Source organism: Penicillium solitum, assembly GCF_028829755.1.
Source record: "Penicillium solitum strain IBT 25940 chromosome Unknown utg000003l_segment0_segment0, whole genome shotgun sequence".
NCBI lineage: Eukaryota > Fungi > Ascomycota > Eurotiomycetes > Eurotiales > Aspergillaceae > Penicillium > Penicillium solitum.
The window spans coordinates 1579304-1593219 of NW_027072123.1; the positions used below are offsets into that span (position 1 = coordinate 1579304).

At 46.3% G+C, this 13916-nt stretch overlaps 6 protein-coding genes across 6 annotated transcripts; 3 read left to right on the top strand and 3 right to left on the bottom strand.

The window, feature by feature from the left end:
- Positions 1 to 741: 741 nt before the first annotated feature.
- Positions 742 to 1868, bottom strand: N7455_004493 (dienelactone hydrolase family protein). Its single transcript, XM_040958235.2, has 3 exons — positions 1609 to 1868; positions 1460 to 1541; positions 742 to 1379 (listed from the first exon to the last, which is right to left on the bottom strand). The coding sequence occupies exons 1-3, from the start codon at positions 1844 to 1846 to the stop codon at positions 869 to 871; spliced, it is 831 nt and encodes a 276-aa protein (XP_040811431.2). The 5' UTR covers positions 1847 to 1868; the 3' UTR covers positions 742 to 868.
- A 2252-nt stretch (positions 1869 to 4120) lies between these two features.
- On the bottom strand, positions 4121 to 4915 carry N7455_004494 (uncharacterized protein; the record flags this gene model as incomplete). The annotated part of the gene is made up of 2 exons (XM_065604816.1): positions 4121 to 4652; positions 4746 to 4915. 2 exons carry the CDS (start codon positions 4913 to 4915, stop codon positions 4121 to 4123), a joined length of 702 nt encoding a protein of 233 aa, XP_065461716.1.
- A 349-nt stretch (positions 4916 to 5264) lies between these two features.
- Positions 5265 to 7309, top strand: fmpC (ATP-grasp enzyme fsqD; the record flags this gene model as incomplete). Its single annotated transcript, XM_040958151.2, has 2 exons — positions 5265 to 5304; positions 5358 to 7309. The coding sequence occupies 2 exons, from the start codon at positions 5265 to 5267 to the stop codon at positions 7307 to 7309; spliced, it is 1992 nt and encodes a 663-aa protein (XP_040811399.2).
- Positions 7310 to 7337: 28 nt separating this feature from the next.
- N7455_004496 (uncharacterized protein) lies at positions 7338 to 8439 on the bottom strand (the record flags this gene model as incomplete). The annotated part of the gene is made up of 2 exons (XM_065604817.1): positions 7338 to 7672; positions 7737 to 8439. The coding sequence occupies 2 exons, from the start codon at positions 8437 to 8439 to the stop codon at positions 7338 to 7340; spliced, it is 1038 nt and encodes a 345-aa protein (XP_065461717.1).
- A 2157-nt stretch (positions 8440 to 10596) lies between these two features.
- On the top strand, positions 10597 to 11869 carry N7455_004497 (uncharacterized protein; the record flags this gene model as incomplete). Its single annotated transcript, XM_065604818.1, has 2 exons — positions 10597 to 11217; positions 11282 to 11869. 2 exons carry the CDS (start codon positions 10597 to 10599, stop codon positions 11867 to 11869), a joined length of 1209 nt encoding a protein of 402 aa, XP_065461718.1.
- A 1207-nt stretch (positions 11870 to 13076) lies between these two features.
- On the top strand, positions 13077 to 13820 carry N7455_004498 (PaaI family thioesterase; the record flags this gene model as incomplete). The annotated part of the gene is made up of 1 exon (XM_040956733.2): positions 13077 to 13820. One exon carries the CDS (start codon positions 13077 to 13079, stop codon positions 13818 to 13820), a length of 744 nt encoding a protein of 247 aa, XP_040812808.2.
- Between the last annotated feature and the right edge of the window lie 96 nt (positions 13821 to 13916).

Genomic DNA, 13916 nt, shown 5'->3' on the forward strand with positions numbered 1-13916 from the left:
TGGCATCGAGTAAGGTCGGGAGTGTACCTCATGCGGATAATGAAGCCAAGGAAGAATATGAAAGCTAGCCGTGGTTGCTGTGATTCCATGACGAATTTACAAAAGAGCATCTAAAAAGAGCATCTAAAAAGAGCATCTAAAAAACATGACGAGGCCGCATTAGCGGCCGACTATTCTTGTTAATAATAAATTAATAATCTATACCCATACCTAGGTAGTACAAATTTCACTCGTACTAAGATCATATCTAGAGAAGGGGATAGCATATGTCCGCTTTTACTCCTTAGTGCATCTTTCTTAGTATTCTTAGAAAAGAAGAGTCCTTCTATATCCTTCAATATTACCGATCTCAATCTCCTTGGTAATGATATCTTAGATGGGAGAGATCATATAGGTCTCTAGAAATGAGTATGGTAAAATAGGCGGTAAACAAATTATATGGGTTGGCGCGATGGCGTCGAAAACCTGCCGTAGGTTTGACCCAAAATTGAGGAGAAAAAGGAACCACGCTCCCCCAAGAAGTGTGGTGTAGTCAAAGGCATAAGGCCACCCTCCTTAGGGGTTTGATGGCTAGGAAAGACATGAGGGACGGCGGAGATGAGGCGAGGCGACCTGAGGGATAGAAATAAAAAGGCTGACAGATTTAGACGCTAATGAAAATCATGGGTTAGTATAGTGACTAGCACTGGTTTGAATGAGACGTTCGCGATGATGTTTATATGGGCTCTAAATGCTGATTATTGTCAAGGTAATGACTTGGTGACCTAGCCGGTTAGTTCTATAACGGGCAAGTCACTAAGCTCCTCTTTTGGCCAAATCAAGCGTCAGATATAAGCATTAGGTACAAAATGTCCATTGAAACAATGCTTCAATGTCTCTCGAACCAAGCTAGTGCTTGATCCTCCGCCTCATCAGCCTGGTTGCTTGCACCGCCTATAGTAACACTGGCTCGCACACAGAATCCATGACCGGCCCCTTCATAGACCTTCACCTCTCCTTTTGTCGATTTAGCTTCCTTCTCAAAAACCTGTTGAATCTGCTTTATCTGTGGAGGCTTCATAACCATGTCCTTATCGCCAAGGGCAAAGCTAATAGGAATGACAATCTTCTCGATATCACTGGGGATCTCGAGGTTACTGGGATGACCGGTGAACCCAGCATTAAGAAGAGGCTTTCCGTTGGAAGCGGTGTCGTCCCCGAAGCCCAGATTTACCGTATGCTTTCCTCCCCAGCAGAACCCAGCTGCATAGATAGGAAGCTCGGAGCCCTCGTTTTCTCGCACGGACTTGAAGAAGTCTCTCACAATAGGCCACGCGGTCTCGAAAGAATTGTGGTATTTAAAGGGGATGATTTGAGTCATCACAGAGGCCACATAATAGCTATTTCTCGATTTAGCGATGGTTCTCTTAACGCATCCCGGTATTATATCCGTGGATCGTATTATGTTATTGTGACTTACGGCTTCATGAGCCAAGTTGCTAGTCCATCTGTTCTGAGTAACTCTCTGGTATTATACAACATGCTGACCGGTGCCGCATGCCCTGAAATTGGGATAAATGTCTCAGCGGGTGATTTCTTCGAGGTATATTTGACGATGCTCATACTTACCATTCATGAAGTCGGGAAGGTAGACGAGGTACTTTCCCTTATCGGCATAGTTATCGGCCAGGATACGGTTATTCACGAATTCCCATCCGAAGGCGTCGGGAACTATAACGATAATTCCTCGGTGGGCTGCATCGTCGGAAGGCTTGGTGGTGCAGGCCTTTAATCCATGTAAGGTGGTGACTTCACCTCGTGGAGTACCTTGATGGATATGGCCGTTGAAACATTCAGGACACGACATGTTGCAAGAAGGGAATTGATGGCGGAAAAAGTGAGGCTGCTAACTGATTTAAGAAGCTTAGAAGTAGAAATCATAGGATCACATGCGGCTCGAAATGCTGACAGAACTTGCCCGGATCGGGACGCCGAATATCGTGACGCGACATCTCAGGCGAGAACTATGCTTACGCATATGCATATACTAGCCTATTTTAGGGTAAGGCCTGCTAATATCAATAATTAGTATTAATCCATTCCCTGGACGTAGTTTGTAGCATATTCTATATTTATTTAGTTGTATGAATTTAAATGAATAACCGGGTCGTCGAACTGCGGCTACCGCCTTCGCGGTGTCCGGGTTCCCGGGTCTAATTGCATCCCGGGTCTAATTGCATTTTTGTCCACCAACACCAACTAATTAATTGAATTTAAATAGCATCACCTTCTAAATCAACACAATAAAGATCATCTATCCATTCCCGGGCCATTTCTGCACCATCATCATCCTCAATATCACCCGGGTTTTCAATGTCGCCGTCGTCAATCGCTTTCAAAATAGCTGCTTCCCGCCAGGCTTTCTTAGATCTGTTGAATATCTGTAGTCTTTCTCGGTCGGCACGGTCGGAGATATGTTTTTTGCAGTCCTTTACTAAACGAGGGCCTAGTTCAGGCAGCCTACGCTTTGTTTTAGCAGTATTGGACTGCTTTTTCCGTTATAAAATGCGAACATTGTCCTCCGCGAATTGAGCACTAACCTCGGCAAGAGCGAGTCCACCTTCTAAAATGCGAGAAAGACTATCCCGTACCTTCGGAGAAATTGTAGTATCGTTTTGTATATACTTTACGACCTTACTACTCGCTTTTCGGAGTTTTTGAACGGTTATAGGTAGTGAATTTGGCAGTGAACTTGATAGTAGGGGTGGTGTCGTTCTAGATATAATATCATAAACTATAAACCCCGGTATTTCGGGAAGATCATTATCTGTCAACTTCAATTTTTTAAGACCTTTATCTGAATTGATAGGCCAAATTCCAGTTTCTCGGAACCCGTGTCGAATTGTCCGCTCGGTTAATAATCGTGTGCGTATATTATAAATACCCGCGAAGAAATTGGCTTTATATTTCGTATTACTACCCTAAAAAGCAGTCTCGTTATTATATTGTTTATAGTAATACTTTAAGACCGAGAAAGGTGTATTATCGAGAGGTTGGCAACTATATGTTGTATATAGAATAAAGTAGTAAGGAATAATACGTTTTGTCTAACAAAATTCAATAAAATTATAGGTTAAATATAAACTATAATTATCGATTAAAAGAAGACGATATTCCCCCTTTTTAATACGCAATAATATAAATTTATCGAATACCTAGAGCCATACAAAACTAATGATTTTATTAGTCCAGCTATTTAGGGTTGGACAAATTGTGTAGTTATCTGGTAAATTGGTGTCGATAAACCAACTTTCTATATAGAATTGTCCCTTCACTAAAAACTATCGCGGTATAACCTAACCCGTAGCTAAGACACATTCAATACCGGTAAGCGATTCGGCTTAACTACCGGTACTATTGTATAAATTGCCCCGGGCTAAAATAACCTTTTAAGCCTTCCCTTCGCCAATTCGAAACCCGGTTTCGTCGAAATTATATAGATTTCTCGGGCTAATATTGTAGCTTTTGAGCGTAATTTGCAGACGATCGTACTAAGTGACAATATAGCCAGGTTCTGCAGCCTAAAACCGCACTTTCTCTATTAGTTTTTAGGTAAGATACTCAAAGCGTGGTAGTAGACGAGCGATAAAGTCGTAAGCCCAGTTTTTACCGAGTGTCCGAGAGGGGTTATGACGCCGGATAATTTGTAGCGTAGTACATTGAATTTGAGCAGCAGATGGTAGAGAATAAGCCTAATCTAAGGTATCGATCCATAGAATTAATGCCTTTTCTTACTCGGTTTCCAATGCTTCGTTGGGTGAGGTACGGTCGTTTCGAGACTTCCGACCTTTAAGCCGTCCTCTTAATATGCCGTAGCTAATACCGAATTCCTCAGCGATGGCCTTGATGTTTGGCTTCGTTTTAGCATAGAAAGCTATTAAGGCATTGGTAATACGATCTTCCAAATCTGGAGACATAATATGAAGAATTGAGGGTGTAGTGAATTTTTAAAAATAGGTGGTTGGGAAAAAATGCAATTAGACCCGGGACGCAATTAGACCCGGGAACCCGGACACCGCGAAGGCGGTGGCCGCAGTTCGACGACCCGGTTATCGTGTTTATTACTGGCTGCGTGCATCTATTACAGTTTTCGCCCGAACCGTTGTCGCAGGTCGCAGCCCAGAGGCTGTAGCTCCCTGAGAAGCAGTTGATGTGTGAGCTTGTCGGTCAGTCCATCCAGCTCCAAATAGTTCAATGCACCATCCCATGACTCCAGTGCTGTAGCAAAAGGGGCCCTTCGGACTGATTTACGCCAGAGGTCAAGAACGGAGACTGTCGACTCGTACGATAAATGAGGTAGGAAAGAGCGAAGCATCTCTTGATCCGCATCACTAATTGAAAGTCCATTTGAGTTGTGAGGACCTGAGGCCGAGTCGGAATGAATCTTCAGGAGACTATTCCATAAAGCAGATGCAAACTTGCGTGGAACGCGGGCATGTTGAGTGTACAAGCGTAAGTCGTGGTTCAATCTCTCAGCTGATTGCAATATATAACTAAATTTGTTATCCCCGTTGTCAACATCATTGAAAGAGACGGCAGTATTCACTTGATTGCGGTGGTTGTCAGCCTCAAAAGGAGTGAACGTCAATTCAGGGATAGGCTTTGACGTTGGGCTTTGAGAAATAGATATCGAGCAGTGTGATACTGCTAGCTACTCATTGCCCGTGTTAAACACAGCGAACGCCACTGTATCTGATACGAGATACATATGGAGCAGCATAGCCCAGGTCCTGAGCACACCATCCCGCCGTTCCACGGCCGAAGCTGCTGAGTGAACTGATGGTAGGGAGTGGGGCAATTTTGAAAGTCGTGTCAAAAGGACCTTTGAGTCTTCTGATGGCCCTATCGTGGGCAAATTGCCTGCAATTGTTTTCATGTCATAGCGATATCAAAATGACGGTGTTGTTTCTTTGAACCCTCGTGGAATAAGTGGGCGGTTTTGTTGGTTTTTGTTTGACAGAACGTTGTCGGTAGATTGGGCTGCGGTATACATTCTGAGTCTGTCTGGTGTACGGAGTACTGTGGAAGTATATAGTTCGTGTTCGTAGAGAGAGTAGATGGTCCGGGGACCGTTGATGGTTTGCGATCGGCGCTCCGCAAAGCGCCGAATCACAATCGCGTTCGGACTCCGAAAGACAAACAAAGAACTTGGGTTGGAGTCCCCCGCTTAGTCCCCCCCCCCCCTACAACAGCTCCGGCAGGTCTTCTCGATAAATTTTCACATAATGGCACCCTCTCAAACAGTCCAGATCTGGAACCAAAATGGTAAGACTTCGTCTCACGAGTCTTCTGAGCTAAGCAGAACTGACTGAGAGCAGACATGGTCAGCGAACATAACTGGCGATTTTTACGAAGCTCATACCAGGACTACCAATGGCAATCTGTTGACATCGCATTTGCCAATGTCACTGGTGGATGTTTGACTGAAAGGGGCGAACTCGATACAGATTTCAAGGCTCTACGCATCCTCACCTCCCACAGGGAACCGGCGACATTACAGGAAACGGCCTTTGACACCCCAGAACTCCACCACTTCTTGCTACAGACTCTCTTAGCACCGGTGGCCCAGGGTCAAGAGCGGTTGATCAAGTTGATTGTCCCACTGGCAAAGGGATACATAGTGCGATCAGATATCATCACTTTACGACTTCAAGACTGTCCGCTTGTTGATCAGACGAGATCTTTTACAAATCCACTGCAAAGCTATGAAGGGCATTCGAATCCTAGTTTGCTTCTCCACAAGGACGACATCCCCTTGCCAGCAATACTTTCTGCATCGGCAGCCATTATAGTCGTGCAACCGACACCCTTGGCCGATCTGGAGACTGTATCATCGGATTTGAACAGAGAGCTTGGGAATCGTCTCTCTTTCCAGTGGATTATTCCAGAACCAGCATGTCAGAGGACACTGGCATTGGTAGAGGCCAACAGCTCACACCCAGAAGATGGACTAGGTCTTTATACCGCGGCGGAGGCGTTGGGGATCAAGTTGGTCGTCTTGGATAATGCTGGACATTGGCTTGAAAGCCCCCACCACGTGAAGTCATGCGATGCATTTATTCCAACCCGGTTGACAAACCCCCCAGCAAAGGAAATGAAAGATCATATCCTCGACTCTTTACGGGCCTACGGCAAACCCGTGGATGGCATAATCACCTTTGCGGATACATATTGGCCATACGTAGCCGAAGCCGCTAATGTTCTTAGCCTGCCAACTGCGTCTCCAGAAGCCTTCAATATTGCTACAAACAAGTACCATACGAGTGTATTCGCCGGTCATCAAGCTTATCATGCCTCAAGTCTCAATCAAGCCATCTCGATATCCCAAGAGCCCGACTTGCCCTACCCTTTGATTGTTAAGCCCTGTGGGGGGTGGAGTTCTGAAGGGGTGTATCGCGTTGATTCGCGTGACGCGCTTTTGGACGCCGCAAGCGCAATTCTCGCTTCCCGCCACGGACCCGAGTTCGTCATTGAGCCTTATTGCGATGGACCCGAGGTGGATGTCAATCTCGTTCTTCTGGATGGAGAGTTGCTGTTTTTTGAGGTCTGTGATGATTTACCAAAATCAGCAGACGTTAACGGACCAACTGTTGGTGCTTTGAACAATTTCCATGAGCTGTGCAGTGTCTACCCCTCGAACTTACCCGAGGGGGAGATTGAACTGTTGCGCAAATCTTTCCTGGATGTGCTGCTATCACTTGGCCTGAGGAGCGGTGTGATGCACCTGGAAGGACGCATAGAGAACTCCACCGTCCAGTACATGACAAGGGATGGAGTCTCAGTGCTCTCTCAGCGAGTCAAGGATGGTGATACTCCACCGAAGGCATGGCTAATCGAGATTAACCCGCGCCCTCTAGGAATGACAGGCTCCCAAATTGTTGAATCCACCTACGGAATCGATTATTGGGGCCTTGCATTACTCATAGCCGTGGATGATAAGACTCGTGTGCGTGCTCTTGCAAGCCCATACTCCAACGGACCGCAATACACCAGTGTGATGGTCTTTATCCCAGCTGACTTTTCCACATCCTGCGAAGGCATCTTTGATTCAGATGACATCTGCAAGGATCTACTCTCACGGAGATCTGACCTGGGAGAGTTCATCAGTAGGTGTGGTTGTCTTGTCAAGACAGGTCAACGCATTCCGCACCCAAGCACTGGTCGTAACACGTTCCTAGCCTACTTTAATGTATTCTCACGGAAGAGTCACGAAGAGGCGTTAAACATTGCCAAGGAAGTTCGGGAGGCCGTTAGATACACTTTTATTTGACTAGCAGGCAATGAACAGATTCCTTCGGCTACCTGGTCAAGTCTTCTCCCTGTAAAGTAGCAACTAGCGATGCCGCCTTTCGCTCTTGATAGATGTAAGAGTTCCTGAGACGATCTACCAGTCGGCGACCATTCTGACGGCCACTCGGATCTTCAAGGCCATCACCAAGGAGTTCAATCAAATTGCGTAAATGCTGGAGCTCGGCTAATACAACCTGTCTCCAAATGAGGACGGCCTCCTCGCTTTCAGCCCTATAATGACCAAGTGTGAGGGGATCTAGATTTTGCGAATCTCCAGTGGAAAGATCAAGGCTTGAGCTTTTGCAAACCCCCCCCCCCCCCCCCCCCCCCCCCCCCCCACCAACTAGAGACGATGCTTTCGATTAGAATCAGGGCGACTTCAATGGCAACAAGTGCTAGCATTGGACCTATCACAACAAGATGCCACTGTGTGGACTGTATTACTTGTTGGATCTCTTTCGTGCTCGCTTTTACCGTATGCATGATCCTGTCAATGCTTGAGCCAGAATTTCCAAGTTCAGCCTCCAGATTCGACATGATATGAAATAGTGTGCAGATCTCCGGCTTGCTATCCACACTTCCCAGTAAACTAGAGGTCTGGTGCTGCAGGCTGTCGGAAGTGCAGGCGATTCCCGGTCCCACCGCAATTTCATCAGGCGTGGGTGGAAGCGCTGTAGAGACAGGATTCATAGTGGAGGATGGGACAAACCCCATATCCTGCCCGGTTTCCAACCGAGAGGTGTGTTTATCAGTTGGAAGTGGAATATCAAGCTGGGAAATCGCATATCGAAATTCGTCCGTCGGTGACACAACAGGATCCGCGAACAACACATTACTATTGCCAGTGGAACGTGATTCAGCAGGGTCCGGTGCAGAAGAAGGGTTCCAATTGAGAATTTCAGACAAATCTAAATCTAGTTGGGCGCCGTTCGAGCCAGTAGAGGAGAACACCGAAGCCGGCAAAGGTCTATTGGACTCTTCCTGGCTGCTACCTCTTACCAAGTTCAGTACCGTGGAGTCTGAATTTGAGTCACGGCTGGTGACATCCGTGATTTCTGTGTTTGTGGGTGCCTTGCGGCGTCTGGGGCCCTTGGAGCATCTTCCAACCATGGAGACTTCAAACTGACAGGCGTGTCCTAGAAGTGGTAGGTGAGAGGGTGCAATGAGTATGCAACAACACATATCACTAACCAGCACTGAGACATCTCTTGCAGCCTTTCTTTTCGCCACTGCATTTAACCTATCTAATGGGTTGTTAGCGAAACCCTCGGGTGAACATGAGCGGGAATGAAATAAGCACATTTGATCCGTGACACTCATTGCATGCAGCACGTAAACGTTTCCTTGAGCGTTCCATGATTCAGACAGGTGCTTTAGCAATTGTAGTCAATGTTGACGTGATATGAATAGTAAATGAGCCTTGACATTGATATGGTATTTCACGGGGGAGCCGTCGGGCCCAGCATTCGCCAAGAAAACGAGGAAACCAGGCAGATACCTAAATATGGAGTGATCTCCGCATTTTCTGAGGTAGTATCCAGGTTAATATTTATCTAAAAGGGGGACAGATCCCTGCGAGTCCCGTCACAAAACGTGTTTACGTTCCATTTCCCTCATCCCCAATCCCCCATCTCCTTGCTCAGGTGACCGAGAATACGTTATGATACCTTGATATTTGTCTAAGAATATACTTAATACTCTGGCTTCAGTATAAGTCCCCCAACGGTCACGCGACTGTCACGATACTGGCCCCAATTGTCATGTTTTTAACACGCCCGATACTTCGATTACGGCTTATCGGTATTAGATACAGCTGCACCAATGGGATGCCGCCACTCTGATGTATCGTACCTATGTTTGGCTGAGAACCTGGTCGTTTCAAGCGTGAAAAATGGGGTTCTTATCGGTCTAGCCAGCGCGTAACAGGCATTTTATTGATGGGCATATGCTAAGAGACTCGCGGATCCAAGACCCCAGCGTCAGGGATGTCATTTATCCTAAAGAGAATACTTATTTTCTCTCTTGTTCGTGATTATTTGACATGTGAGTGGCGTGATGTGGGGTTTCTCGTAAATTGACACTACTCTCGTGAGAGAAATGGTTATATATTTCATAATGAAATCAGGTACATTCTGTACGGCGTCCCCATACAAAAGGTACCTAGGATACTAAACTCATAATCTCTGTTTTTATCAACAATCTAACTTGCTAAAAGATAAATAAGACTACTAAGATATGGTATAAGATTAGGTAGCTCTAGCACTAATATCAAAATTAATATAAAGTTTGACATATTCCAAAGGACCACAAGATTTCATGTGGAATTTGTGTATTCTGTTTCTTTGATATATATGTCTTACCTATATTAGTTGCAGATTAATTGAAGCACTTTTAAACAATAAATACAGATATATATTTATAAAGGGCTGAGAAAAATAGATGTACCTTTTGTATAGGGACGCCATACAAGATGTACGTACTGTTAAAATTTATTGTTTAGAGGGAGTTATCGTTGGCTAGAGGGCACCAATAGCAGGTGGTTGGCATGGTTACCTAGTATTAATATGAACCCTGCATGTTACAGTATCTCCGCTTTTGTCCGTTTCCAAATGGGCGAGTCGAGGGGGCCTCCCGTCCACCTATCGGACACCCTGAGGACGTCTAAACCCGCCCATAGAGGTGTTTGGACATGTACATCGGTGGGTCAGTTGGATTTTAGCAAGGACTAGGGGTATGTACCAAAGCGAGGTGTTCAAGTATCCAAGGTGCTTGACTTACACCACAAATTGAGCCGTTAGGCGATTATTCAGAGCCCGCAGAGCCATTTGAGGTCGATTAACTATTGATTATTGCCTCAATACAGGCGACTGTTTGAAATAAGTCCACCCGGCTTGAGTGATCGAGCTGTATAGCTGGGGATCACGGAACGGACCGGTCAAAGTCCCTTGTGGGTGCGTGAGATCCTTGTTTAGTGGAGAAGCAGCTAGTAAGCGGCACATGCGACGACTGTGTTGACTTGTGTTGCCTTGGCGATACCATATTAGGGGTCTCAAATCAACCTCTATTTCCTATTTGGGTAAAGAATCATGCTTCTCGCAGATCCTATCTTCAATTTGTAGAAGCGTCTGCATGGCTATCACGCTACCAGTGGGACTGCAACAGAAGATGCACTCCTTTGCGGTCACCCCAAACTATTGCCCGCCAAATGAAATGTTTGTAAATGGTGTGCCCATTGGACGGGCGGTGGATAATTCCGGCGCATATGTCATGGACCCACAGCAGCATCTTGTTCCCATCGGAGTCCTAGGTGAGCTCGTCGTCACGGGAGATGGCGTCGCCAGGGGGTACACCGATCCGGAGCGGGATCAATATCGATTTGTACAGGTGGTCATTGACGGAGAATCGGTGCGGGCCTATCGGACGGGCGATTGTGTGCGATACAGGCCAAGTGATGGTCAACTGGAGTTCTTTGGTCGCATGGACTACGAGGTAAAAATACGAGGACACCGTGTTGAGCTACCGGAAGTGGAGCATGCATTGCTCACTTTTGAGTCCGTCGGTGAAGCTGTGACGGTAGTGCGGGACGGCGTTGAGCAGGATGCGGAGTTGATAAGCTTCATCACCATTTCGGACAGACAAGGTCTCTCCGAGTGGGGGGAGGCGGATGACACCGGCGAGCAAGGACAGGTCGACACGTGGAGGGGTCATTTCGATGTCACTGCGTGTGCAGATATCGACGATATGGATCCCAAAAGTCTAGGAAGAGACTTTGTCGGATGGACGTCCATGTATGATGGAAGTGAAATCGACAAGAAGGAGATGGAAGAGTGGCTGGACGACACTTTAACGGCACTTCTCGATGGCAACGAGCCCCGCAATGTCTGGAAAGTAGGAACTGGTAGTGGAATGATTCTGTTCAACTTAAGGCTATATTGGCTTTGAACTCGCGGAGAAGGCTGCAACTTTCGCCAACAAGGCGGCTCATTCAGTGCCACCATTGCGAGGCAAGGTCGAGGTACTTACTGGCACCGTCACGGACCTTACTAGCATGGAAAACCTTAATACACCCGAGCTAGCTGTGGTGAATTCAACATCACAATATTTCCCTACTCCTGAGTATCTGTTACGAGTGGTAGAGGATATCCTTCGGTTGGACAGTATCGAGCGTCTGTTCTTCGGTGATCTGCGATCATACGCCTTATATCGAGAATTTCAAGTGACAAAGGCACTGTACACTACCGGTGGTAGATCAACACATGATGAACTCCGGCAGAAAATGGCAACCATAGAACGAGAAGAGGAAGAACTTCTTGTCGACCCTGCATTTTTCACTGCGTTGAGGGTTCGGCTTCCGGGCCTGGTGTCACACGTTGAGATTCTACCCAAAAGGATGAGAGCAGTCAACGAGCTCAGCTGCTATCGGTACGCGGCCATAATACACAAAGCCCGCCAGGGAGGACCATTCCAGCCCATCCATGAGGTCAACGAGGGCGCTTATGTATATCGCTGCAAGAAGGTTCGTTATGTAGTTTTCTCTTGAGTGCGGAGGACTCACGCTTCTCCCCTAGAAATTGTCTTTCATTCTCGAAAATGAAATCCCAGAGGTCCACTTCAGGAATCTTGACTGGCTCATATTGCGACTGGATGAACATAATGTTCTCGAATTGATAATGGAAAGAATCTCGCGCGAGCGTATGCTAATAAAAATAGAGAAGCTCCAAGATACTGTAAATACCTCGGAGAATATTTGGCAGAGAGAGCTACGACGGAAAGTCCAAACAATATATCATCTCTCACACTGCACACTTTCAATCACCCGAGGGCCGAGGGGGCAAGGTCTCAAGGGACGTCGGTAAACAAATGGTACGTTGCATGTATGTCTATCAAACTGTGTTCGACTCGTCAATCCACGTATGTGCCCTTGACCACGCTGCATGTTTACGCAAACTACGGAGTGAAACGCACAGTTATATATTTATGGTGCGGACTCGAAGACGACCACCATAAGCTTTGAAATTTACCTCTCTTTGAATAGAAAGCAATGCCATTCAAGCAAACGCAAGATAATGTGGGACCTGAGACACCGCGTATACTACGTTTGTCCTTCACGATGTACGACTTTAATACTCTCACTTTCCTAGAACTAGTACGTTGTTCAAGATCACTTAATGAACCTTATATGTCAGAAAGCAATCTAACGTTCCTTTTGGATGTCTTTTTGGGTCTCTTTTTTAATGTTCTTTGAACCTTTCTCGGGATTTCTTGTCTTCTCGGCTTTTTAAGCTTGTTAAAATAGAATGGATAATAATACACAGTAGACCTTATTATGATATACGAAGGCGACCAGAAACACATATGTTACAAAATAATTTCCTATATATAACCAGGGATTTGAGGATATATTGTAGTATTGATATTATGTCATGTCCATCGTTTCCCAAAACAGCAATCACCGCCAAGAGACACTTCTTCTCTGGGGATTGTGGAAATTCCCCAATAGCCGCCACTCCCGAATTATCCGTTCGGTCCGAGGTTAGGGAAGGTTAGAGCGCAGGCTAACTCCACAGCAGGCGACACAAGTTCGACATACGCTCTGCTTTCTCTTGGCTGGATGGCTGGAGACAAATCGATGAATATTGCCGGGGGGGGGGGGGGGGGGGAGAAAACCCCCCGTCAGGTGAACAACCTCATAGACAATGTATGTCGAACTCCTTCCTCAATTTCAGAAAATGTTCATTTCATGAACAATGGCTTGGCGCATTTCCACCCGTCCGCTGTTTGCACACAGAGCATCGATTGGCTGCTATCACCTTTCCACTACTGCCACGCTCAAGAATGTCGTGGAACGATCGGGTTTCTTGGAGATTTTCATGAAAGACCAGAGAGCCTCTCCGAGCACCATTGATTACTTCAGCTCCTTCCTTTGGACACGAAAATTCATCGAAGATGAAGCCTATAAAGCCATCCCATTTTTCTCGCGTCATCTCAACGAGCACACGGGGGAAAATCGCTTCTTCGCTGAAACTGTCAACAGCAACACCACCATATCCCATCTTCTGGCACTCCAACTCCAAGACCTCGACAGTCCTCAATTGATTTCACATTCCGGACGTCACTCATTAAAACTTGCCCCGGATCGGACTACCCCACATGAACTTATTTGTCTGATGTCGCTTGGCAAGGGCCTTGACTCACATCCCTCCATTGTTCATGGAGGCTTTCAGGCGGTAATATTTGACGAAATAATGAGGAACTTGATCTTGCTACATAACAATAATATATGTGAACCTGGGCCGAGGGACCTCCACTTCACTGTCAACATGAACATATCTTATGTGGCTCCTGTGAATACGCCAGGTATCTTCCTCATTCGATCAAAGCTGCTTAGGCGAGAGGGTAGAAAGTGGGTTACAAAGGCTGAGATTGTCAACAGTGACGATAAGATTTTAACCAGCGCGGAAAGCATTTGGGTGACAGCGAAGAAACATTAGCTTCATACCGCAGTGGTCTCTAGGCAGCACGGAGTTGGATGTCACGCTTCTGCCGCGCGAATCCTAGCAAATCAAATATGGTCCTCTTTCTTACGA